The sequence below is a fragment of the Arvicola amphibius genome, chromosome 9 (assembly GCF_903992535.2).
Source record: "Arvicola amphibius chromosome 9, mArvAmp1.2, whole genome shotgun sequence".
Classification (NCBI taxonomy): Eukaryota; Metazoa; Chordata; class Mammalia; order Rodentia; family Cricetidae; genus Arvicola; species Arvicola amphibius.
The window spans coordinates 104243427-104267522 of NC_052055.2; the positions used below are offsets into that span (position 1 = coordinate 104243427).

General features: G+C 50.3%; 1 protein-coding gene across 1 annotated transcript in view; it reads right to left on the minus strand.

Moving 5' to 3' along the window:
• The window catches only part of Hk1 (hexokinase 1), a 67624-nt gene extending 52391 nt beyond the window's left edge, over nucleotides 1–15233 (minus strand). Inside the window, exon 1 of the mRNA XM_038342174.2 lies at nucleotides 15093–15233. Coding sequence (XP_038198102.1) covers nucleotides 15093–15155 — 63 coding nt within the window. The 5' untranslated portion in view covers nucleotides 15156–15233. The remainder of the gene's footprint in view (nucleotides 1–15092) is intronic.
• Between the last annotated feature and the right edge of the window lie 8863 nt (nucleotides 15234–24096).

The following is a 24096-nucleotide window of genomic DNA, read 5'->3' on the forward strand; positions in this document are numbered from 1 at the left end:
AGCTGGTTTCAGATTAAGGACCTGCCATGTCTTAGCTGGGTGGTTTTAGTAAATTATTTAATCTTTCTCAGTCCTGCTTTTCTTTCTCACTTTTGAGATGAGGACAATACTTTCATCTAACAGATGTATGATCAAGATTCGAATCATGCACTAAAAGCCTTCTTTCCCCGCCCCTGAGTGACATAATCCTGTGTTCTCAACTCACTTTGTTCTTAAGAAATACCCTAAGAATGACTTCACTACAAATTATATTAACCCATTTTATTTAAAAAAAATATTTATTTTTATTTTACATGTATGAGTGCCTGCATGTGTCTATGTGCGCTGTGTGCTCGTGGAGGCCAGAAGGTAACACTGGATACCTTGGAGCCACCTGGGTCTCTGCAAAAGCAAAGAGCAGCCAGGGCTCTAACACCAGGAGTTACCTTCCCAGCGCCAATATCAACCCGCTTTGCAGAAAACGACAAGGCGACAGACAATACGCCTAAAAAAAAATCGGGGCAAACCAGAAGTTCTGCCCAAATCCCCAGACCACTTGCAGTTTTGCTGCTTTTAAAAGCAGTCACAAGCCAGCAACACAAGCCATCCCAGCACCAAGTGCAAGGTCATCCTTGGCTACACAGAGTCCAAGACCAGTCTGAGCAGCACGAGACTGTCTCAAGATACATAGGTCAGTGGATGGGTGGATGGATGGATGGATGGATGGATGGATGGATGGACAAACAAATAAAATGACAATAATATGTACTAATTTTTTTTTTGTTTTGTTTTGAGACAGGGTTTCTCTGTGGTTTTGGAGCCTGTCCTGGAACTAGCTCTTGTAGACCAGGCTGGTCTCGAACTCACAGAGATCCGCCTGCCTCTGCCTCCCGAGTGCTGGGATTAAAGGCATGGGCCACCACCGCCCGGCTACTGTACTAATTTTTTAGATCAGTCAGATACACTTTTTATTTGGGGGTACAAGAGTGTAAGTTCTCTCCCACCCCAAGACACCCCTGCTTAGTGGGCTCTGTGCCCTTGGTGAGCTTTCCCGCCTGCGCAAATATGAATATAATACTGGCTCTTAAATTTTGCTTTATAAAACTGGAAATCCCCTGGGACACTGGATCCCTAACACCACCTTCCTCTCGCCTCTGGGAATCACCTCTAAGACCTGCCTGAGCCACGCAGGAGCACTGACTGCTAGGGACCCAGGCTGGCTGAACACAGGACAAAGATGGGGCGGTGCCAACTCCAAGCTGACTCCTGGCTTTGTGCTCCTGGCAGCCCCTTAGCCTTCCTCCCCTACCCTTCCCACCACCTACCCTGCGGGTGTATTCAGTGACCTTGATCTACAAAGGCCTCCGCTGTGCAAGTCCTCTCACAAGCTGGTTCCCACCATACTGTCTGAAGAAGGTAGAGCACCTTCATTCCATTGCCCCAAGGAAAACTTACAGGTCAGAGAGGTTCCTCACCTGGCCAGCCAGAGAACTACAGTGAGAAGCTTCCCCACCATCCCCGGTCCTACTCTCTGTCGTCTAAACTAGATGGGTCCAATCTTCTGACATTGCAACGCAATGCAATCTACATGGGCGAGCTTGGGAGCCAGGTGCGGTGGCCCACACCTTTAATCCCAGCACTTACTCAAGAAGGTAGAGGCAGATGGATTCCTGAGTTCAGCCTGGCCTGCACAGTGAGTTCGAGTTCCAGGACAGCCAGAGATGGGGCGACCCCGTCTCAAAAACAAAATCAAAACAGAAATTTCATGCTTTCAAGGCTAGCCTGGTCTACAGAGTGAATTCCAGGAAAGACAGGGCCAGACAGAGAAACCCTGTCTCGAAAAACAAAACAACAACAACAAAAAGTAAAAGAAAAAAGGAAAGAGAGAGAGAGAGAGAGAGAAAGAGAGAGAAAGAAAGAAAGAAAGAAAGAAAGAAAGAAAGAAAGAAAGAAAGAGAAATCTCATACTGTCTTAAGCAAGTTTATAATTTTATGCAGAACTGCATTCACAGCTGTCCTCAAGAGTCAGGACGGGGCTTCCCCAGTGGCACTACTGTCACAACTCCAACCAGCCCAAAAAAAGTGTGCCCGCTGAGGCTGGCAGAAAGCATGCCACAGCTCACTCCCCATCAGGGGCTGGTTGCCTGCGTACCCACCCATTCCCCGGTCATCATGGGGAGATTGTTCAGAAACCGTAGCAAAGCCGGAAGGCCCAGGCCCACCAGGCCCTCCCTAGTGACTGGTGCCATCTCAGGGCCAGCCCAGGATCTCAGTCTACTTCCTGCCGCATGTGGCTCTCCAGCTGCCAGCCCCACCTCACGGCTGCTGACAGTCGCCATGGAAGAAACCAGTATCTTTCCTACTGCTGGGAGTCAGCTTCTGAGTAAGGGATAGAGTTAGCTGCGGGGAGAAGAGGAGCATCTACAACCCTTTGGAAGGTCCTAGAGCAGCCATAACTACCAGTACAGTACACTCATGCTATGCCAGTATGTCACCCAAATTTCCTCCTTGTAGAGTCCCCACCAATGGCTTCTGTGAGTCTTGCTTTCGTTCTTTTGAAACAAGGTCTGACTATGGAGCCCTGGCTGGCCTAGAACTTGCTACATAGATCAGGCTGGCCTTGAACTCACGGAAACCTGCTTGCCCTTGTCTGTCTTCTGAGCGCTGCCATTATAAGACAACACCATGCCAACTGACCCCTGTTTCTTGTTCCTCCAAGCCACCTTCAAACTCACCTTCTGCACTGCATATGCCATGATCCACCCGGCCCCACGCCGCCGCTGTCCGTCCCTCTCCTCAGCATCCCCCCAGCCTTAGGTGTCCTCTATGGAGAAGTCAACAGGTCCCGGCACACACGTCACGGTGTGTGTCTTTCCTGATGCCGCAGGAACACAGGCATGGTCCACACCTCTGCTGGACTGCTAGTGCCTGAGGGGCAAGTGCCTTGTCTTCTGCCCCAAGTGTGCACCCCTGTCCTCAGGCTGGTACCACGATGTGGCTTCCTCTGCTAGGCTGGTGCCACTGTGTGGCTTCCTCTGCTGGGCTGGGTGGCTCCTCGGCTGGGCGGGAGGCCTCAGGGGGGTTGCTGGTTTAGATAAGACCTACTGCCTCCTTTTCCCCAAACGGCCCAGAACTTCTGTCCCATCACCTAACCCCCTCTGTCCCTTCATATAGCACCCTTAATTGGCTGAGGCCCAGCAGAACACTGGGGTCCTAAAGCTAATCAGATTCTTAGTTCCTGTAAGAGGGTACCCAGCAATCTGCAAGTCACCAAGGAACCAGAATATGAGGGCACATGTCAGGAAATTGAATTCCCTACAGAGGTTCGCCAAAGGCCTGGCTCAAATATCTCCAAAGCAAAAACACAAACAGGACCATCGCTCTTCCTCCGGGCCCACACGCAGCCCTCCAGCGCAGCGCTTATGCTGCCAAACCATTCCTTTTGCTTTAGTTTTAATTTTTTTTTTTTTTTTTTTTTTTTTTTTTTTTTTTTTTGAGAAAGGGTTTCTCTGTGTAGCCCTGGCTGTCCTGGGACTATGTAGACCAGACTGGCTTCAAACTCACAGAGAGATCCTCCTGCCTCTGCCTCCTGGGGATTAAAGGCATTCACCACACCTGGCCCTTTTTTTTGGTTATCACACAATGAACCTGGAGCTCACAAGTTTAGCTAGACTGGTTGGCTACCAAATCCCTGGGTCCTCGGCACTCGGCCTCCCCAGTCCAGGCTCTTGACACTGGACCTGGATTCCTTTTCTAATTCAGGTGTACGATTACTTTGCCTGCATGTTACATGTGCATGTGCATGCCTCACGCTTGCAGAGTGCAGAAGATCCACAAGTAGTTACAGATGGTTGCGAACCACCACGTGGGTGCTGGGAACCAAACTTGGGTCTTCTGCAAGCGCAACAAGTGCTCTTGACCACTGAGCCTTCTCTCCAGCCCCTGTACCTGGCTTTTAGGTGGGTTCTGGGGATCCAAACTCAGGTTCTCTCAGCTGGCACAGCATCTGGTACCTGAGCTATTGCCCCAGTATGGGCAATATTCAATTATTGGGGGGGGGGGATTTTTATTAGTGTGTATGTGTCCCGGAGCTTACAGGTGGGTGTGAACACCCTGATACAGGGATTGGGAACTGGTCTACCGGATAATGGTTGCTCTTAAGCACAGAGCCCTCCCCCCACTGTTGCTTGTTTCCGTGGTTGCTCTGAAAGACAAGGTCTTGCCTTGTCTTTCTGCTCAGGACAGTCTGAGACTGGTTATGAAGGCCCAGGCTGACGGTGTGGGTAGGTGACCACCAAGCTCTCTGTGCCTCAGTTTCTTTATCTGTCTAAAGGGTAAACGACTCTTGCCTTTTACCTGCAATTTCTACTGTTGTGACGAAAACGCCATGACCAAAATGCAAGTTGGGGAGGAAAGGGTTTATCAGGCTTACACTTCAGCATGGCTGTTCATCACTGAAGGAAGTCAGGACAGGAGCTCAAACAAGGCAGGATCCTGGAGGCAGAAGGTGACGCAGAAGCCATGGAGGAGCGCTGCATACTAGCCTGTTCACCAGGGCTTGCTCAACCCCACCTTCTTAGAGAACCCGGGACCAGCAGCCCAGGGATGGCACCACCCACCATGGGCTGGACCCTCCCCCATTGATCACTAAATGAAAAAATGCCTTACAGCTGGATCTCAAGGAGGCATTTCCTCAGCTGAGGCTCCTCCCTCTGATGACTCTAACTTGTGTTAAGCTGACACCCAAAACCACCCAGTACACCTATCCACTTACCAAATTTGAGAACAAATGTGGAGTGACTTGGAAAGCTACCTGGTGGGATTATCGTGGCTCACCCCAAACACACCTGTGGGCACCTAAAGCAGCCAGGTGAGGGGCCCTGGCTTCCTGGATAATCAGAGCTCAGTGCCCTAGGCAAGGATCCTGGCTCCGGTCTGCCTTGGTATCTGGTCCGGTGAGAGCTCATGGCCCTAGTGAGTGTCCATGTCCCCTAGACAAATGCTCAGATAAAAGCCATGTGTGTCTGAAATGCCTACACTCTGAGGCGTCCCTGTGTCTGCCACATGTCATTACTGCTTTTTTTTTTTAACAATAGAGATGGGAGTGACTTATCACAGTTCCCCCAAGGGTTGAGTCAGGGCTTTCCATTTCTGGCCTAGTCACCTCCCTCCGCTGCAGGACCCCAAGAGAGAAAACGTCTGCACCTTAGACATCACTCCAGTCACCTTAGGCTAGAGAGCCTAGGACACTGGGAATGGGGAAGCTGGAGGTTCATTCTCTCCTGCCTAGCCACAGGAAGCTAAGGATTGGCCTGCTGTTCCCACCCTGCTGCATTCCAGGGACGCTGTCTTCCCGGAGGGCACACAGCCTCCTGAATTTTAGCTGGTTCAATGTGACAGTTTCGTTCTCTTCCCTGGCGTGGTCACGACCACTCGCCCCAGCCAGTACTTGTTAATAGGTGCCAAGGTCGCGGGGACCTTGGTCCTGACCTCAGCATATTATCTTAGTCCTCTTGGCAAGGGGTATGACGAACAAGGGAAGGTGTCTGAGTTTGCTGCTGTTGGCCTGTGTTGCCCTGGGAGCTGAGACAATCTCCCTGTCTGTGAGGCCTGCGGTTTTCTCAGGCACAATAAGGTCATTAATGGCCACATTGAAAGCCCTGCAGATCAGAGGAGGTTGATGTGTCAATAATCTTGTCTCTAAAGACTCAGCATCCTCATCACATGGGAATTTTTGAGCTGGGTACCTTGGCACAGGCCTGCGATCCCAGCGCACAACCCAGGCTTACACAGCAAGACCCAACATACACAAATGAGGGGAACTACTAGAGGTTTGCTCAGAACCTTTCATTACCCTGGCTCTGGTGAGGGTATCTCCTGCTTCAGTAGAATGCCAGAAAAAGCCTTCCAGCTTTGGGGCCATAGCTTGCCCTGAGCCCCATCAGTGGCTTAAGGAGTCTAAAGTCCAGGACCACAGTCCTGGTTCTGTATACCCAGCAAGAGAGCACCCCATGGTGTCAAGGATGTCTGCATGGAGTCCCTGCACTAGCCTGACTGCTTTCCAGCCACCAAGATTACATGATTCTACTTCTGGGACCTCATCCGCAACCCGTTGTAAACTGCCTGAAGAAACACTTGCTTTATTTCAAGCTCACTGGAAGGACTCCAACAAAGCATTTTGTTGAATCAAGTATTTTGAAAATGGAGCAAAACCTTGCCAAGGGGAGCTGCACCTTTACTACAGCGGTAGCCCGGGTCTTCCATTCCACTCATCCCACCCATCTGGACAGGGTCCTGGAAAGCACCAGGGTCCATGGGAGAAATGAGGTCTGGAGAAAGTGTTGCTGCTCCAGACAGTCTGCACATTGTCAATCAACAGATGACATCACCTACCGGTGGCTTCCTGCATTATCAGGCAGAGGTCAACAGTGGTCATTTGCAAATCCTTAACAATTTCACTGTATGTGAACTTACTGGATCAGTTTCCTTTTCAAATGAAAGGGGTCCTTCAGCTCTGAGCAGTGTGTGTGTGGGTGCATGCGTGCGTGCGTGTGTAGGAAAGGATGTGTGTGTGTGTGTGTGTGTGTGTGTGTGAGAGAGAGAGAGAGAGAGAGAGAGAACAGCACACCGAAAGACTGAAAGCACACGGTAGGAGAATAGAGCTAGTGTTGGGGAGAAGCAGACCTAGACGATCCCAAGCCAGCTCTGTTTCTCTCCACCCATCCTTTCTTTCTTTAGATCAGTTTCCCTCAACTGCAGCGAGAGAGCACTGGGTGGGTTTGAGTCAGGGGAACTCCGCTGTCCTACTACCTAACAAGCAGCTTCACCGTTTCCTCACTTCTACATGGAGGTATCCTCCTCCCAGGGCCTCACAAAAATATTCCCTTCCGGCACATTCAGGAAGGAGACGCACAGAAGCAAACGTTCATGCCAAAGTGTGTGTATGGAGGTCCACTACGGTGTTTGCGTGACAGGCGAAAGAGAAACTATCTTAAATGTCCATCAACTGGCAAACAAGGCAAAGGCGATGTGTTATCAAAATCCCAGCGAATGCTACAGGATCAGTCTTCTCTGAAGTGAAGAAGGTGGAGGTCGTGTAAACCTATAATCCCAGCCTTTGGGGATTATGAGTTCAAAGCCAGGCTGACCTATGAGTTCAAGTTCCAGGCTAGCTAGAATTACACAGAGAAATCTTATTTTTTAAAGAAAAACCAAGGCTGAGAGAGGGCTCTGTCTGTAAAGTACATGGTGTACAAGAATGAGCACCTAAGTCTGGATCCCTAACTCCCACATAAAGCTGGGCAGAGCACAGTATCTGTAATTCCAGTGCCGAGGCGGGTGGGGGTGGGGGGAGGGCAGAAGGGTAGAGACAGATGGACTCAGTCAGCCAGGCCAAACTGGTGAGCTCCAGATTCAGTGAGACCCTGTCGCAAAAAATAAGATAGAGACGCTAGGGTGGCACAACTGCTGGCTTCCACACACACACACACACACACACACACACGCATGTATACACTTGCACACACATGTGCATACACGTGTACTTAAAAAAAAAAATCAAAGAAAACGGCGGCGTGTAGCAGGTACAGGATGACTTCCCCACACCCTATCCCCACCCCTGCTGCTTCTATCCCAGAGGGAGGTTCCCTGCAATCCCAGAGGGAAGAGCGTGTGTGTGTGTCCGCCAGGTGTTAGATCAGCATGGACTGAACAGAGCCTGTGCTGACATTTTCTGCCCGCACTGGGCAGGCTCAGTTACTGTTTGCCAAGGGCTGAGCCTCAAGCTTCAGTTTTCCCTGCTGCACAGTGCACACCACCCTCTCCTTTCACGGAAGATAGCCTGAGAGAGGAGGCTGTTGGTTTGGGTTTTTGTCTGAATAGGGCTGGGCACGTTTCGGAGACAGATAAAACTATTCTACCACGGGCTGATCCACAGAGGGCCCCAGAGTGGGGTGGGGGCAGGGGGTGATAGCTCTGCAGCCACCTGGACCCAGACAAAAGGCTCAGCTTTGGGTGGGGGTGGGGAGGGGCACAACTCACACCTAGAGCTGTCAGGTTCACTTGCTGAAACTGTGAGCCACCAAAGCCATTTGATAAGGAAAATCAGGAAAGAGGCTAATTACTATATACTCCAGTGCTGGGATGCAAAAGGAAGTGACCTGAAGTGCTCTATCACAAACACGTAAAGGGTCAAGGACCTCGAGGTGGTTCGGGAGGTCAAAGTGCTTGCCAGGTGAACCTGACAACCTTGAATTTGATCCCCAAACACACATGGAGGACAGAGGCAAGTGACCTCCACACATCATGGCACACACACAAATAAAGTAACATGGTGTGTGTGTGTATGTGTGTGTGTGTGTAAAAGTTTGACTATGCCAAGGGTCATGGTTGGCATGACCGGCGAAATGGCTCGAACTCTGATGGGAGTGTGCTAGGGCAAGATCATCAGGGTCAACAATTATTGACAGTCTTGGGAGCATCCAAATGCGATCAAAGTATCATACAACACTGTTACCGCAGGCTGGGATTGTGAGGTGGAGGGTGTATTCTCTCTTGGCCACTTTCCAGGTTTGCGAATTTGTTGACCCTGGTGGTCTTGCACACTGTCACAGCACAGAGCAGTTTGAATAAAGTCCACCGGAGAACATGAAAACAGTCCCCCCAAACAGAACGTGGAGCTCAAGGAAGGGATTTGGCAGAGTATGTACTGCAGGGCACCAGTGATAAACGTGTGCGACCATACAAAGCAAGGCCACGAGTACTGCTTGAATTCCGGAGCCACCACCGCATTTACAGTGCTCGATGCTATTTATAGACACGGAGGGTGCAATTGCAAAAGCATGTACAGAAACGACAAGCATCAAGTTCAGGACAGCGGGGGCTGGAGATGGCTCAGCCGTTAAGAGAGTCGACTGCTCTTCCAGAAGGCCCCCATATTCACACTGGGCAGCTCCCAGCCACCTGTAACTCCAGCTTCTGGGGGATCTTACGCCCTCTTCTGGCCTCCTTGGACCCCCAAACACACACACACACACACACACACACACACACACACACAAAATCCCTTAACACTAAGACATTCAGAGGGGCTGGAGAGATGGCCCAGGGACTGCAACGAGCACCTGCTCTTCTTGCAGAGGACCCAGGTTCAGTTCTCGGCATCTACATTGGCTCATAATCAATTACAACTGCCTGTAACTCCAGTTCCTGGGGTTCCAACTCCCTCTTCTGACCCCTGCAGGTACAATCAGACAAAATATTCACACACATAAAACAAAATAAAAAAATAAAAATAAAAAATGGGGGGGGCAGGTGCTGGAGAGATGGATGCACAGTTAAGAGCATTTGCTGCTCAGGTTTCGCTCCCAGCATGCTCACAGTGGCATAGTCACCTGTAACTCCAGTGGCAGGGGATCTGACACCCTCTTCAAGCCTCCTGGGGGCGCCAGTACACACGCAATGTGCATACATGCATGCAGGCAAAACGTTCACATACATAAAATAAAAAGAATTCTTAAAAGAAGACAAATAAAGTGTTCAAATAGGAGACAGCCTCTGGAAAAGAAAGAATGGGATCTAAGGTGGCTGCAATGTCAACTGTCTCTCACTTGTCAACCTGAGGGGTAGGTACATATATATTTGTCACAGGAACCTCGATATTTTTATGTGCCTCAAATTTTGCTAATAAAAATAATTCATATTTTTATGTGAGAGGGTAGGGAATTAAAATACAAGTTTGGAGGTAAATCAGCAAAATAGACAACAGTGAGTCAATAGGGAAGAAGAGCAAGAACATTCTGGATTCCATAATTTTATCGTAACCCCAGGGACGGGGAATAGCCTATCACCCAATCCCCGGGAGGGGGGGTTATGACTGCCTATTGCCTGTGTGTGGGGAACAGCCCCAGGTTCTAAGTAGGCTCTAAGAGCCCTTCCTTCTGCAGCATCCGGGACTGCCCACGGGAGGGGTGGCCCAGAAGCACAGGTGTGATGCCTTCTGCCCTGACAGCCTGGCTATTGGATTTGTTCGTAACTTGGCAGTGATGGGAAATTGAGCTGAGTATCTAGCACATTCCAGAAAAAAAGGCTCTGCTGCTGAGCCACGGCCACGGCCCTCTCTGAGAGAACAAACGAAAACATATAGGCATAGCGCGTCTACGTTTGAAATATTCACGAAGGATTATATTTAAGTAGCATCCTATGGGACACAAGGTATCTCAAGATGCTCAGAGCTAAGAAGTCATTACAACAAGGTTCTTAAAACTGCACGGTGACTGCTGTGCACTGGACTCTACCTCTCAAAGCTTGTAACAGGCTTGTTTGTTCAGTTCACCAGAAGTCAGTGTTACAGCTGGAAAACTGCTTTAAGATCCGACTAGCGGAATGTAGCATACGGAGTGGTTTCCTCACGTCTCACTGATGCGGATCATTAGGCCGGGAGACGGTGGGCACCTGTCCACCCTTCCTCCGGGTAACAAGCAGAGCTTGGTTTCCGTAGTCCTAGACCTGAGTCAAGGAGCCAAGTGGAGGTGGCTGGGTCACTACTAATTCCTGCACACAGACGCAGGGGAGTGGCTGCCTCTGTGTAGCCAACATATCTCAGTTCCTCCTCAGGCACATGCAGAGCTGGCTCCAGAGACTAGCTCCGTCAGCCAGGAAACCCTAGGTCCAAACACATGGACACATACACACACACACACACACACACACACACACACACACACACACACAGGCAAACCATCCAGTCATGCCCAGTCTTTCAAGGAGAAGGCTGTCCACGATTTCCCCAGGGAACAGCAGGAGTGTGGGAGGCTGCACCACCCGGAGTGGCCAGATGAGGAGGAACCTCGCAGCCAGCCACTTGCCTGGTTTATTCCGCACAACGATGTTCTCTCAGGATCCCACCCCTGAATGACGGACCCCACTACTGAGGTGGTGAGGCCTAGGACACCTGTGGTGGAGGGACCAGGGGCTGTGACAGGACTCTCTCCAAGGAGGCCTCCGCTAGCCATGTGTGCAACACCAGGCTGAAAAAATGCGCAAGACAATTTTCATAACTTTCTTTTTAAAACTCAGTTTCTTGCTGCTGTTGATGCGAGTGTGGGCAGGCTTTTGTGGAGGTCAGAGGACAACTTGTGAACGCTGGTTCTTTCCAGCTGTGGGGTCTGGGCATTGAACTCAGGTCCCAGGCTTATGAAATAAGTGTTTTCGGCACTGAATCACCTCACCCGCCCTCCCTAAGCAACAAGGAACAGAATGGCTTTGAGTCAGGGTCTCACAGTGTACCCCAGGCTAACCCAGAACTCTCAAGTCTCCCAGTCTCAGCTTACAAAGTCTTGGGGCTACAGGCATGAGCCACCACAGGCAGCTCCGTTTCTCCTTCCTTCCCATTGCCTTTACAGCTACAGTGGCCTGCCAGCCTCTGAGAAAATGGCCTTTGGTGGCCTTTTAATTGATAAGCACATTCTACCTGGCTTTCCGGGGCCAAGGACTCCTGGATTGGGCCACTGGACAAACCACACCTGTGCGTTCCCTATGCAGATGATGTGGGGCGATGGGGATCCACCCAGACAAAGTCCGCTAATGTTTGTTGTTTGCTGCTCTGGGAAGCCTAGGGAGAAAGACATCTAGTCCTTCTCTGATATCCTGGCTCCATCTTTCTTTTTATATTATTAATATTTCTGTTATTGCTACTATTGTTATTATTTTCTACCACTGCCTCCCAAATGCTGAGATTAAGAACACAGCTCTTTCTAGATTCTGTGTGGCCGCCCCCAAGCAGCCCAGAGGGGGAGCCCTCTGGAGCTGGAGTTACAGGTGGTTGTGAGCCACCTGCTACGGGTGTGGGAACAGAACGCAGGACCGCAGCAAGAACAGCAGGAGCTCTTAACGACTGAGCCCAGCTCTCCTTCCTTCATTTTCCTGTCTAAACAAACAGCACACAGTGCAATCCTTCACGAGCCAGGCCCCTCCTTGGAGACACACAATGGAGGAGGCGGGGCAGCGCAAGGCACCTTAAAAGCCACTTGGAGGTTAAAGGGCCCCGCCCCCAGCTGCCAGAACTAGAGGACTTCCCGCATTCTGATGAATGGAAGTGGTCGTACGTGCGCCCGTTCTTCCTCTTAAAAACAGGAGATGCATGATGGAAAAAAAAAAATGTGTGCTTTATGATTCCATGTGGCCACCTTTCCCACAGCACCCTTTAACCAGCACTACGCAAAAGCAGCCAGGAGCACATGGCTCTGAGCTAAGTCAGCCTGCTGCTTCCGCCCAGAATGTGGTTCACAAGGCTGGATTACGGCTCCCTCCCAGGCAGCAGAGGGAAATAAAGCCCTCTCTTGGGTGCTTTTGTATTCTGGGCAACTCTGAAAACCTTCCCCCAACAAGATCTAATTTCCTTCCTCCTAGCAGAGAGCACGGTCCTGTGAATTACCAGAGGACACCAAGTCTGTCTCCAGAGCCTGACAGGCTGAGGGCTGAATCATCATGGCTGCCCACACCGGGAAAGCCTCCACTGAGTTCCCTTCAGGGTAGCTCCCAAGGCCCAGCCCCACAGAAAGAACGTGATTTGAAGACTTGTACACCCAGGCAGCCTTTCTCATATCGGGTAGTGAGTGGCGTGGGAAGGAGAGGTCCCTAACAAGACTGTGAGTTCCAGAGGTTCTCAGCAGAGAAGGACACTGCCCATTGGAGCAAGTGACCCCCATATGTCCAGGGATCCTCTCCTGGACCACACATGACAGCCCACCATACAGGCAGAGGTGATGCTCTAGAAGAGAGCTAAGACGGGGATTGGAGAGATGGCTCAGAGGTTAAGAGCACTGCCTGCTCTTCCAGAGGTCCTGAGTTCAATTCCCAGCAACCACATAGTGGCTCACAACCATCTATAGTGAGATCGGGTGCCCTCTTCTGTTGTGCAGACAGAACACTGTATATATAATAAATAAATGAATAAATCTGAGAGAGAGAGAGAGAGAGAGAGAGAGAGAGCGCTAAAATGTATATGAAGTCCTGGGTGAGATGTAGACGAGAACTCTTAGGTTTTTGTTGTTAGTTTTTCAGGGTTTTTCTGTTTTTGTCTTTTGTTTTGTTTCAAGAGAGGGTTTCTCAGTGTAGCCCCAGCTGTCCTGAAACTCGCTCTTTTATAAACCAGGCTGGCCCTGAACTCAGAGATCCACCTGCCTCTGCCTCCCAAATGCTGGGATTCAAGGTGTGAGCAATAAAGCTCTCCTACACAAACAAGGTAAAAGTTTCAGCCTCAGGACCCTCCTCCAGCATGGCTCTGGGACGGAATGGGGGAAGGGATATCACAATCTCAGAGTGAGGAGGGTTTTAGTTAGGTATTATCATTTGAATCAGAAGTCACCCGGGGCCTGGTAGACAGAATGTGACAGAGGTGAATCAGGCCACTTGTTGGAGTGCAGAGCTGTGGTCCAGACCTTAGTCCAACCCAACCATTGGAGGCACCTATGTAATGGAGCGGCCAGGCAGCTGGAAGCCTCACAGGTGGCTGTGGGTGAGATGCCGGAGGCTTAGCTCACAAGGTCATTGGGCCTCTGCCCTGGCATCTGCGCTCCACAGCCACAGAGGGTATCGCAAGTAGGAAGACTGTGAACACTTGGTTCAGGCCTAGTCTAGGTACGGTCTGCTGTGCTGGGACTTCTGTCTCCTCCTCTTTCCATGAGATAAGCATTAGCCATGCACACCACCAAGGAAGAAACTCATGAATTACAAGAGCTGAGGCATAACTCCCTGAGGCCAGGTCTCTCCAGGGAAGAGGACGTGCGTCCTGAGGTATGGGAACGCTAGCCTGTGTCACGCTAGCCTGTGTCACGTTCTCAAACCTACCTCCTAACTGCTGGTCCACGCCCAGCCTGAGATACAGGCTGGGAGCAGCGCCTCCCCTTCAACTGACAGCCAAGAGGAGTCCTGGTCAAGCTCTTAGGTGGAAAGAGGCCGGAGCCCCGCCCTGGCTCCACCCCTAACTAGCTGTGTGTCCTTCAGGAGGTCATAATCCTCAGTAAGACTATTTCCTAAAGTGTCAGATGAGGAGGTCTCAGGTGGAAAAGAGTCAGCCCCTGGTCACCTCTGGCTCTCACCTGTGGATAGTACTCCTTGTCTGAATGTCAAAGTCAGTTGACTGAACCTACCTAACCTTGATAATATCAACTCCCCCAGGGTAGGTAAAGTATACCTATAGCACTAATTTTAAAAAAATGAGTGTTTCTCCTACTGTCTCGGGCTATTCCGGAAAAACATCCTGTCAAAGGCGGCAGAAAAGTGAGCTACATCTTGTAAGACCCACCAGCACATGGCACTTGACACTAGACAAGCATCACTCCTAGGACCAGGTGTCCATGTGCAAGAACACGCATGTCACAGACAACGCATGCCAACCCCTCCACGCTCTTCAAGTGACTAAAATGTCTTATTTGAGCTCCTGGGCTGAGACTGCCTGGAAATTACAGCTTCGGAGGAATAAAAAAATTCCATTCAGACGTGCGGTTCCAGACCTGAGGCCTGTGAGCAAAGTTTCCGGTGGCCTCTGCTCCCCTGCCCACACCGGAAAGCCAGGCGGGTCACCCCGTCCTCAGATTAAGGAGCAGCTGCAACAGCTGGGAGAGCCCAGTGACAGTTTTCAAGTGGGCACCACGTTCTCCAAATGGGAGCCCCAAATATGGGATGCCTGGCTTTCAGCCAGCACCCCCACCAGCTGCTCACTAACCTCCCCGGCATATCTCAGTGATCACACCTTCCCCGCCCACGGCGCATGGACCTTTGCAAACAAGCCCTACAGACAGGCCCGCTGGTCCCCACCCAGCCAGGTCCCAGCCCGGCACTTCGCGGGTACCCATCTGACATCCACCGTCCTTTTCAAGGACACTGCAGTATGCAGTCCGGCCTCAGGGAAGGGGGGTCTTCAGCCAGCTGCCCAGTTCAAAGCACACACACGCTCACAAGCTGACAATGCCCTGGTGAATCCCAGCGCGAGGCCTGTCGCCTGCTGTAGACCAACCAGATGCTGCCTGGGAGAGGCTGGGGGAGGATGCAGGCGGTGGCGAGCGGATGCAGGAATGCAAGGCTGTGGCCAGGGCGGCGCCGGCGGGGCTCACCTTTTTGACTTGGTCATCCTTCAGTTCAGTGAAGTAATAGGCTAGGAGCTGCGCAGCGATCATGCTGGCGGTCGGGGATGCCGGGAAGCAGGCGTGGGGCTAGTGGCTCCTCCGTAGCCTTGGTGAGCAGTGGTCCTCCGGTGGCGGATCTACGACTCCTCCTCCTCCTTTGGCTCCTCCCCCTCAGTCCCCGGGCGGGGCGTCGGCCTGCGCGCTCCGGACCTCCGGAGCTCCCGTCCCTGGGAGGGTGACAGCCGCCAGCCGGCCCACCTCCTCAGTCCCCATTGGCTGTAACGCGCCTCTGCTGCACCAGGCTGGGACTTCCCAGCTAGAGCGGGAGAGTGACGGCTGCTCCCTCCCGCGCCGGAAAGGAGGCAGCACCCAGCACGTCCCCCACGTAGGGAGCGCACGGTCACGCGTGGTGGCACTGTGCCATGCCTGAGCGGGTGGGTGGAACGCGGGGCAGGAGGTGTGGGACACGATCTGGAGAAGACAGATCCTGGAGTATTGCCCCCGGACACCGCAGACTGGAGAACACGAGCGGGGCCACACCCCTTCCTCGGAGATTTGGGTTCGTCCCCCATCCCCACTGTTGGGGAAGCACCCAAGAGGGCGTGGAAAGCGAGCGGAAGCCGGAGTTAGGCGGCTTCACTGATCTTGCGCTGGGTCCCTGTGCCTGCCCGCCCGTAGAGGATCCAGGATCTAAGGATGATGCACAGCATCCCATCTTAGGTCTACATTCCAAACTGCCAGAGTTCACATTGCTAAACCCAAACCGCCCTCCCCTGTGGCGCTATGCAACAGCTCTGGGCGCCCGCGAGGAATCCAGGCCCCAGCCTCCTAGCCTTCTCTGGCTCTTGGGCATTCAGGCCCTGGGAGGTTGGGGTACTGCTCAGGTTGGGGATTGAGGGAGAATCTCTCGTGTTAGTACAGGTAAAAACTCAAACATACAGAAGTGACTACCACCCTGATTCCACAGGTAAGGAACCTGAGGCCCACTTTACAGTTGTGTTCGGAAGTAGAGGCTGCGTTTGCTCATCTACCACACTGGTGACCTTGCAGTTGTGTGTGGCTTCTCTTGCAGGCCATATTCCTGAGACCAAGGCTGCAGCATAAGATGCCCTGAGGTGACAAGAGTCCAGCTTCTATCGCACACCTGGGTTTTGGGAGCTCCTGGCCTAGCATCCATGGGGGCAAAGATACCTAAGCCCCAGGACACCCTTCAAGTACCCCAGGGCCCTCACAGCCTGTACCACCACCTACTAAAAAGGAGGAGCTTAGATCCGAGGCCTCCATCCCCCACCCTGCCTTAGGACAGGTGCGGTTGTGTCCTGAGTCACCTCTCTGGGCCAGATAAAGCTGTAGCGACTGATGCCTATAACCCATGGTTTCTTTGCATTTAATACAATAAACAGGAGAGGAGGGTAGTGTCGTAGAATGGACTTGGGAGCCTACAGGTTAAAGTTTGGGGGCTTGCCACCTGTACACCATCATTTCCCAACCCAGGAAGGGCCTAACAGTTACATTTGAAGTATATTTTCCTAATAGAGCCTTCTCCCCTAAAAAAAAAAAAAAAAAAAAAATACCTAGCCTTTGAGTCCCACGTAAATCTCAACCTACCTCTGGATAACTATAAATCAGAAACAGCGGGTTTCCTGGCTGACACAAACACTACCATCATGGCCACAAGGACATAAAGGTTCTTCTGAACTGTATTTGAATTGGTAGGTGTGCTTCTCTCAGCTCTCAAGGCTGGGGAATCTGAGGATGGAGAGTTGTTTTTGTTGTTATTGTTGTTTCTTAGTTCAGGAGGTTAAGTGGGCCGCCTCTCTGAGCCCAGGGTCATGGCCCTCATCCAGCCTTCAGCTAGCTCTATCTCTTACCCTCCACACAACCCTTACCCAACAAACCGGAGTTGGGAAGAAGCTAGTCACGCTTGTAGGCAGGTAGGTACCTCTGTCTCCCTTCCCCTGTCCCTTCCCCCAGCCCCAGTACCAAGGAGGCTCAGTACGTATGCACATATGCAAAGCCAGGCCCCAAAGGTTAGCATTGTTTTCTGGTACAACTCTAGGTCAGACCCCTTGCTGTTCCCAACATCCCCCCCCCCCCACACCCTTCATCCTGCAGCCCCTCATCCTTCTCCTTTACAGTCAGAAATGCGACAAGAACGTTTGAGCTGTCTTCATGGATGCTGGCTACCCGCCATCAAAGCCATTCCAAGCTGCAGGCCACGTTAATTACACTGAAAACCAACCTAATCGCATCAAGTCCCTGCCCGCAGTCCCTTCTGGGCCCTGTAGACTGATGGAGCCAATTTAAACATGTTGACCCGGTAGCTGACTCTACTCTTTCTGGTTATCTCTTCTCTTGCCCCTGGCCACAGCAGGGCTAACCCCACTGTCCTCCCCTCACAAGTCCATCCCCTTGTGCCCCTGTTCACATCGCCTTGCACACACAGCCTTCTCTGCTCACCCGCACCTGCCCAAGTTCTAACCTCGCCAAAGGCAAGCATCTGGTTTTCCTTCCCTCGCCAGCCTCCCCTGACCTCAGCGACTCACCCTGGCCTCCCAGGCCCCAGCACCTCCACTGGGCACACTCGGACAGTGCTCAGAGTCCATGCAAATGGACACCAGGGCTCTTCTCTACAGACAAGGAGCCGGACGCACAACTGGTGGGCCATCTTGCCCAGTGCCGGGTTGCGGTAGAATTTGGAGCCAGGACTCCAACCCAGTTCTGATGCTCAGCCAGCACTCTGTCCATCCTATCTCAGGCAGCTTGGGTCCCAGATAAGCAACACTGAGTCAGGACAGCCTGCCTGATATGGGTGACTGTCTGCTGGGAGCCTTTTTATCTGCTCCCATCAGGCAGTTTCCTGAAGCTAGCACCAGGGCTGTGCTGTGTGTCCTGTCAATCGAGCCACAGACAGCCTCACGCATGTTTCTTGTTGGGCTTTTTGTTGTTGTTGTTTATTTTTTGTTTGTTTTCTGAGACAGGGTCTCGCTATGTAGTTCCAGCTGTCCTGGAACTCTCTGTGTAGACCAGGCTGGCCTTGAACTCAGAGATCTGCCTGCCTCCACCTCCCAAGAGCTGGGATTAAAGACGTACGCCACCATGCCTGGGTTTATTTTTAAATTTTTTAGGTTTATTTTTTTATATGAATATTTTACTTCCGTGTATTATGAATGTATGTGTGTATACCATGTATGTGCCTGGTGCCCAAGGAAGTCAGAAAAGGACATCAGATCCCCCAAAATTGGAGTTACAGGTGTTTGTGAGATGCCCTGTGGAATCGAACCCTGGTCATCTCTAAGAGCAGCCAGTGCTCTTTCTGCCCCCATCAAAAGGGTCACGATGCACAGGTTGAGAACCCTTGCCCTAGACCCACAGAAAAAAAACTCAATCCAGAGAGCAAGCTCCCCATCCCCTTCTGGAAAAGGTCCCCTTTCCCTCAAGTCCCCTGAACTTTCAGTTCATTCGCTGTACCTCTCCTAGTACAAGTTACGGGAAGGACCAAATGACGCCAGGCTGCTCCCCACCCCCCACCCCCACAAACACACCTGCCTAAAATACAGGTTGGATGCTTAGACTGTCTATTAATTTCCATCCGGCCCACAGGACTGGGTATTACTCCACAGTGATCTCCGACAGACTGGCTGAACCCCTGGCACCCGGGAGCGCACGCCTACCAATGATCCTGTTTACACAACGAGCGGTCTCTCCTGTGTTGCCTCACTTCACCCGATAACGGCCTGGAGAGGTTACGAGGACAAATACCATTATCCCCACTTAATCAGTTAGTGAGGTGTGAGAGAGGCCTGTAGGTCTCACAGAGACAGTAAGAAGCCACAGCCCAACCGTGTTTCTGTGGTTTGCTAAACCTGACTGAGGACTTGCCCAATGAGAGCCGCCGATTCAGACCCTGGATTTCCATGGGGATGAAGAGACGGATGGCTGGTCTGGTAAAATCACATTCTCAGCTGCTTTTTCCCTCCGACTGGCCCAAAGTTCTGCCCTCTGACGTAACAGGGTCAATTAACTGGAAATTGCTAAGCTAAAACTACACCCTATAACGTCTTGTTTAGCCCAGTTAGTGTTTTGTAAATGCTGGCCAACACTTAGCATTTTTAGACTCCACTAAAACCCACATTTCTAGCAGCCAGGGTCTAGCCACACGTGTTGGCAATTAAGTAGCAAGGGGTGGGCAAGACATGAGAGCAGCCACTTAGCTCTCTTCAGGCCAGGCAGGTGCCTGTAGCCAGTCCAAGCCCACCTGACCCACCCACTCCACTGATTGATGACACCCGTAAACCATTGCTTGCTTCCGTCATAAAGGGTGGGCTTGATAGGACCCCTGGCATTAGGGATGGTGTTGGGATAAAGCAAGAAGGAAAAGGGGTGCCAAATTTAAGTTTTGCACGAGAATGCTGTACCCTGAAAACACCTGCCCCTCCGGTATCATAATGACTCCTACCTGCCTACTTAGCTTTACCCTGGTTGGCTCATCACTCCTTAGAGAAGGCTAGACCCCTCACAACCTCAGCCTCTATCCCGTGGAAGCTGGGGAAGGCCTGGGGAAGGGCGGGCTAAACTGAAGGCTCAAGGCGCTTCCTTTAGGCACCTGTTCCTGATCTCAAGCCAGGCCTTCCCCCACAGGACTCCCTTATCTTGATGGCCCAGAGCGATTCAGGTGCCCTTGCTGACCACCCTGAGTTTCCTGGCCAGTGCTGGCCGCTCCTCCTCCGCACACGACCACCTTCACAGAGCCAACAAAGGCCCTGTCTCCACCCACCGGCCTTTGATTTCCTGCCAAAATATGCTAGGAAGTTCTTACACACAGTCCACATCCACGCCTAGACGGGGTTCTCAGGGCAGAAGTGTTCAGAGCACATCTAACACACAAGCAAACAAAAGTTAAGTACTGGCTGGGAGGTGGTGGTGCAAGGCTTTAATCCCAGCACTCAGGGCAGAGGCAAAGGCAGGCGGATCTCTGTGAGCTCAAGGCCAGCCTGGTCTTCCTAGTGAGTTCCAGGACTATGCAGTATGTTCTTTTTCTTTTCTTTTTTTTCCAAATCTTTTCTTAAAAACTTTTTCATTTTTATTTTATGTGCTTCGGTGTTTTGTCATGGATGTTTGTCCCCTGCAACTGGAGTTACAGTTGTGAGCTGCCATGTGGGTGCTGGGGTTTGAAATCGGGTCCTCTAGAAGAGCAGTTGGTGCTCTTGACTGCCAAGCCCGCGTCTCCAGCTCCTGTAATTGCTGTTTGGGTTGCTAACAAGCATTTAAAAATGAAGTGGATTTTAGCCTGGGATTAATATTTCTAACGATTTCGGAAATGACCCTAAACGTGCTTCTGCCATCCTGTTCTGTGTATTTGTGGGGAGCAGTTTGCTCAGCTTTGATGATGGTTAAACAGCAGCTACTGTCTCTAAAAAAACAAAACAGAACAACAAAAAAATAAAAACAAAACACAAACATTTGGCATATCCTTCAGGATGAAATATTAAGCCCAGGTTTAATTCTATATAAAAACAAATACATTCATCTTTTCTTTTTCTTTTTACTCCAAACAGCCTGGCTGTCCTGGAACTAGCTCAGGCAGGCCTCAGAACTCAGAGGTCCACCGGCCCCACCTCACCCCACCTCCAAGTGCTGGGATTAAAGGCCTGCGCCACCACCTGGCCAAACATGCCCATTTTATTAGCAGTCAAATTACGTTCCTCTTTAGTAGATGGCAAAAATGAATGCACATCAGAGCTGGTAGAGGGCTCCCTTGCTGTGCAAACCCGACAGCCTGAGTTCCACCCTTGGAACCTGTCATAGGAGAGAACTGCCAGTCCAGGTTGTCTTCTGACTGCCACACATTCACGCACGCGCACTGATGACCCCCTCCCACACAATCATTAACTTAAAAGTTAAAGCCAACTGTAATAATAACACCTTTAATTCCAGCACTGCAGAGGCAGAGGCAAGAGGATTTCTATGCGTTTGAAGCCAGCCTGGTCTACAAAGCAAGTTCCAGGACAATCACAGCTACACAGTAAAACCCTACATTAAAAAAATTAAATATACATATACATATGTGTGAATAATTTAAAGTAAATTTATTATTTATTATCAGCTAATATTTGATTTGTATACTTCCTTATATAACTATGTACTTACTTAGGGTCATAAAAAATTTCTTAGACAAGGTGGGTCACAAAATAGCTTCTTATTTATTTATTTATTTATTTATTTATTTATTTATTTATTTATTGTGTATGCAGTGTTCTGCCTGCATGTGTCCCTGCAGGCCAGAAGAGGGCACCAGATCTCATTACAGGTGGTTGTAAGCCACCATATGGTTGCTGGGAATTGAACTCACGACCTCTGAGCACTCAGTGCTCTTAACGGCTGAGCCATCTCTCCAGCCCACATAGTAGCTTCTTAAGACGCTCTGCTATATTCAAAACTTAGGAGGCAGAGGTAGGAGAATCACCACAAATTTGAAGTTAGCCTGGTATACCTAGCAAGTTCCATGCCAGCTAGCTCTGCAAAGTGAGACACTATCTCAAAAGTAAAAATAAGATACAAAAATAAAGGAGCCATGATATACAGGAACATCCTGGGTTTTTTGTTTTGTGGTTTTCGGTCTTTTGATTTTTTTGGTTTTTTTGAGACAGGGTCTCACTGTTTAGCCCTGGCTGTCCTGGAACTCGCTCTGTAGCCCAAACTGGCCTCAAACTCACAAAGATCCACATGCCTCTGCCTCTGTACTGGGATTAAAGGTGTGGCCACCAACACCTGGCTGAAATTACGTTTTTAAGGCTGACTCATTTTGAAAGTATTCATCTGAATTTCACTTTCTTTTGTTAGATACGATTACATCAACTAGAAACAGCACTGCATATGTATGTGTGTATATATATATATATGTATATATATAATTCATTTTTAATTTTATATACATTGGGTTTTTTGCCCGAATGTATTTCTTTTTTTGTTGTTTTGTTTTTTTGTTTTGTTTTTCGAGACAGGGTTTCCCTGTAGTTTCTAGAGCCTGTCCTGGAACTAGCTCTTGTAGATCAGGCTGGCCTCGAACTCAGAGATCCGCCTGCCTCTGCCTCCCGAGTGCTGGGATTAAAGGCGTGCGCCACCACCGCCCGGCACCTGAGTGTATTTCTATGTGAGGGTGTTAGGTCCCCTGGAACTGGAGTTACAGACAGTTGTGAGCTGTCACATGGTTGCTGGGAATTGAACCTGGGCCCTCTGAAAGAATAGCCAGTGCTCTTTAACCACTTAGCCATCTCTCCAGCCCTAGTACTGTTTGTTTGTTTGTTTGTTTGTTTTTCGAGATAGGGTTTCTCTGTAGCTTTGGAGCCTGTCCTGGAACTAGCTCTTGTAGACCAGGCTGGCCTCGAACTCACAGGGCCTCTGCCTCCCAAGTACTGGAATTAAAGGTGTGTGCCACCACTGCCCAGCCCCTAGTACTGCTTCTTTATTTGTGCAAAGATGTGTGCTCGTGTTCATTCTGCAGCATGCAACTCGACTAAGGAACAGTCAAAAACTGGGAACAAGCTGAGAAGGGAGAAAGGCGGGAGCAGGCTGTGGGTCACACAATGAGCCATATCTCTGCTACACAAAGGAACGTCTCTCTGAGATGTAAATTCACATAGTAACCATCTGATTTTGTCATTGTTTGAGGATTTATCTGTATTTTCTATGTATGACTGTTTTGCCTGCATGTATATATGTGCACCATGTGTGCACAGAGCTTGGAGAGGCCAGGCAAGGGCTTCAGATCCCCAAGGCCTGAGTTACAGATGTTTCTGGAGCCACCCTGTAGTGCTCTGTAAGAACAAGGTATCCTCAACCCATGATGAGTCATCTCTCTAGCCCCTTATTTAGCTATTGGTTTGTGTGTGTGTGTGTGTGTGTGTGTGTGTGTGTGTGTTTGGGGGGATTCACCAGGCTGACCAGGCTAGCCATGAACTCCTGGGCTCCAGAGATCATGATACTTTAGCCTCCAAGAGCCGGAACTACAGGCAGGCAGCACACACAGCTAATGCAGCGGCTACACGGGTAGAGTTCAGTCATTTTTGATACAGACTCGGAGTGAGCACATCCTCACTACAGTTAGCTGTAGGATATTTCCTCTCCCTCTTTCTGGCAGCTATCAGTCTGTAAATCTCTATATGCAGGGTCACTGGCAAACATTTAATTGTGGCCATATCTTTGCCTATTCTGATTATTTTATATAAATGGAATAACACAATATGTGGTCTTTCATGACTGGCTTCTCTTACTTGGCATAATTTTAAGGTTTGTCCATGGCCTATGTATCTGAACTCTTGTTTTTTTTTGTTGCCAAGTAATGTTCCATTGTGTGGACATACCACAATATATTTCTCCTTTCCTTGACAGATGAATAGTTTGCTTTTTCCCACCTTGGGGAGTTAAGTCAATTTTTGGTAGGGCTGCCATAATATAATGCCAGCGATTGGGTGGCTTGACAACATAAATGTATTGTCTTCTGGTTTGGGAGGTTAGAAATCCAAGGTCAAAGACAGGCAGGTTTGGTGGTCTAGATGAGAATGGCTCCCATAGGCTCCCATGTTTGAATGCTTGGTCCCCAGTGGGTGGAACTGTTTGGGAAGGATTGGGAGGTGTGGCCTTGATAGAGGAGATGTCACTAGGGAAGGGCTTTGTGGGTTCAAAAACTCATTACCATTTCTTCCTCCCCCTTCCCTTTCTCTCCCCAGCACTTGGGAGGTAGAGGCAGCAAGACCTTTGTGAGTTCAAGACCAACTTGGTCTACACAGTTTCAGGCCAGCCAGTCAGGGCTAAACAGTAAGGCCCTGTCAAAACGAAAAAAATCCCACAATAACAAGAACTTATTATGTAGGCATGTCAGTACCAGCCTGTAACCCCAGCACACAGGAGGTGGAAGAGGGTCATAAATGCCGGGTCACACTACATTACATAGTGTAGTCTCAAGAAAACTAATTTTATAGCTGGGCGGTGG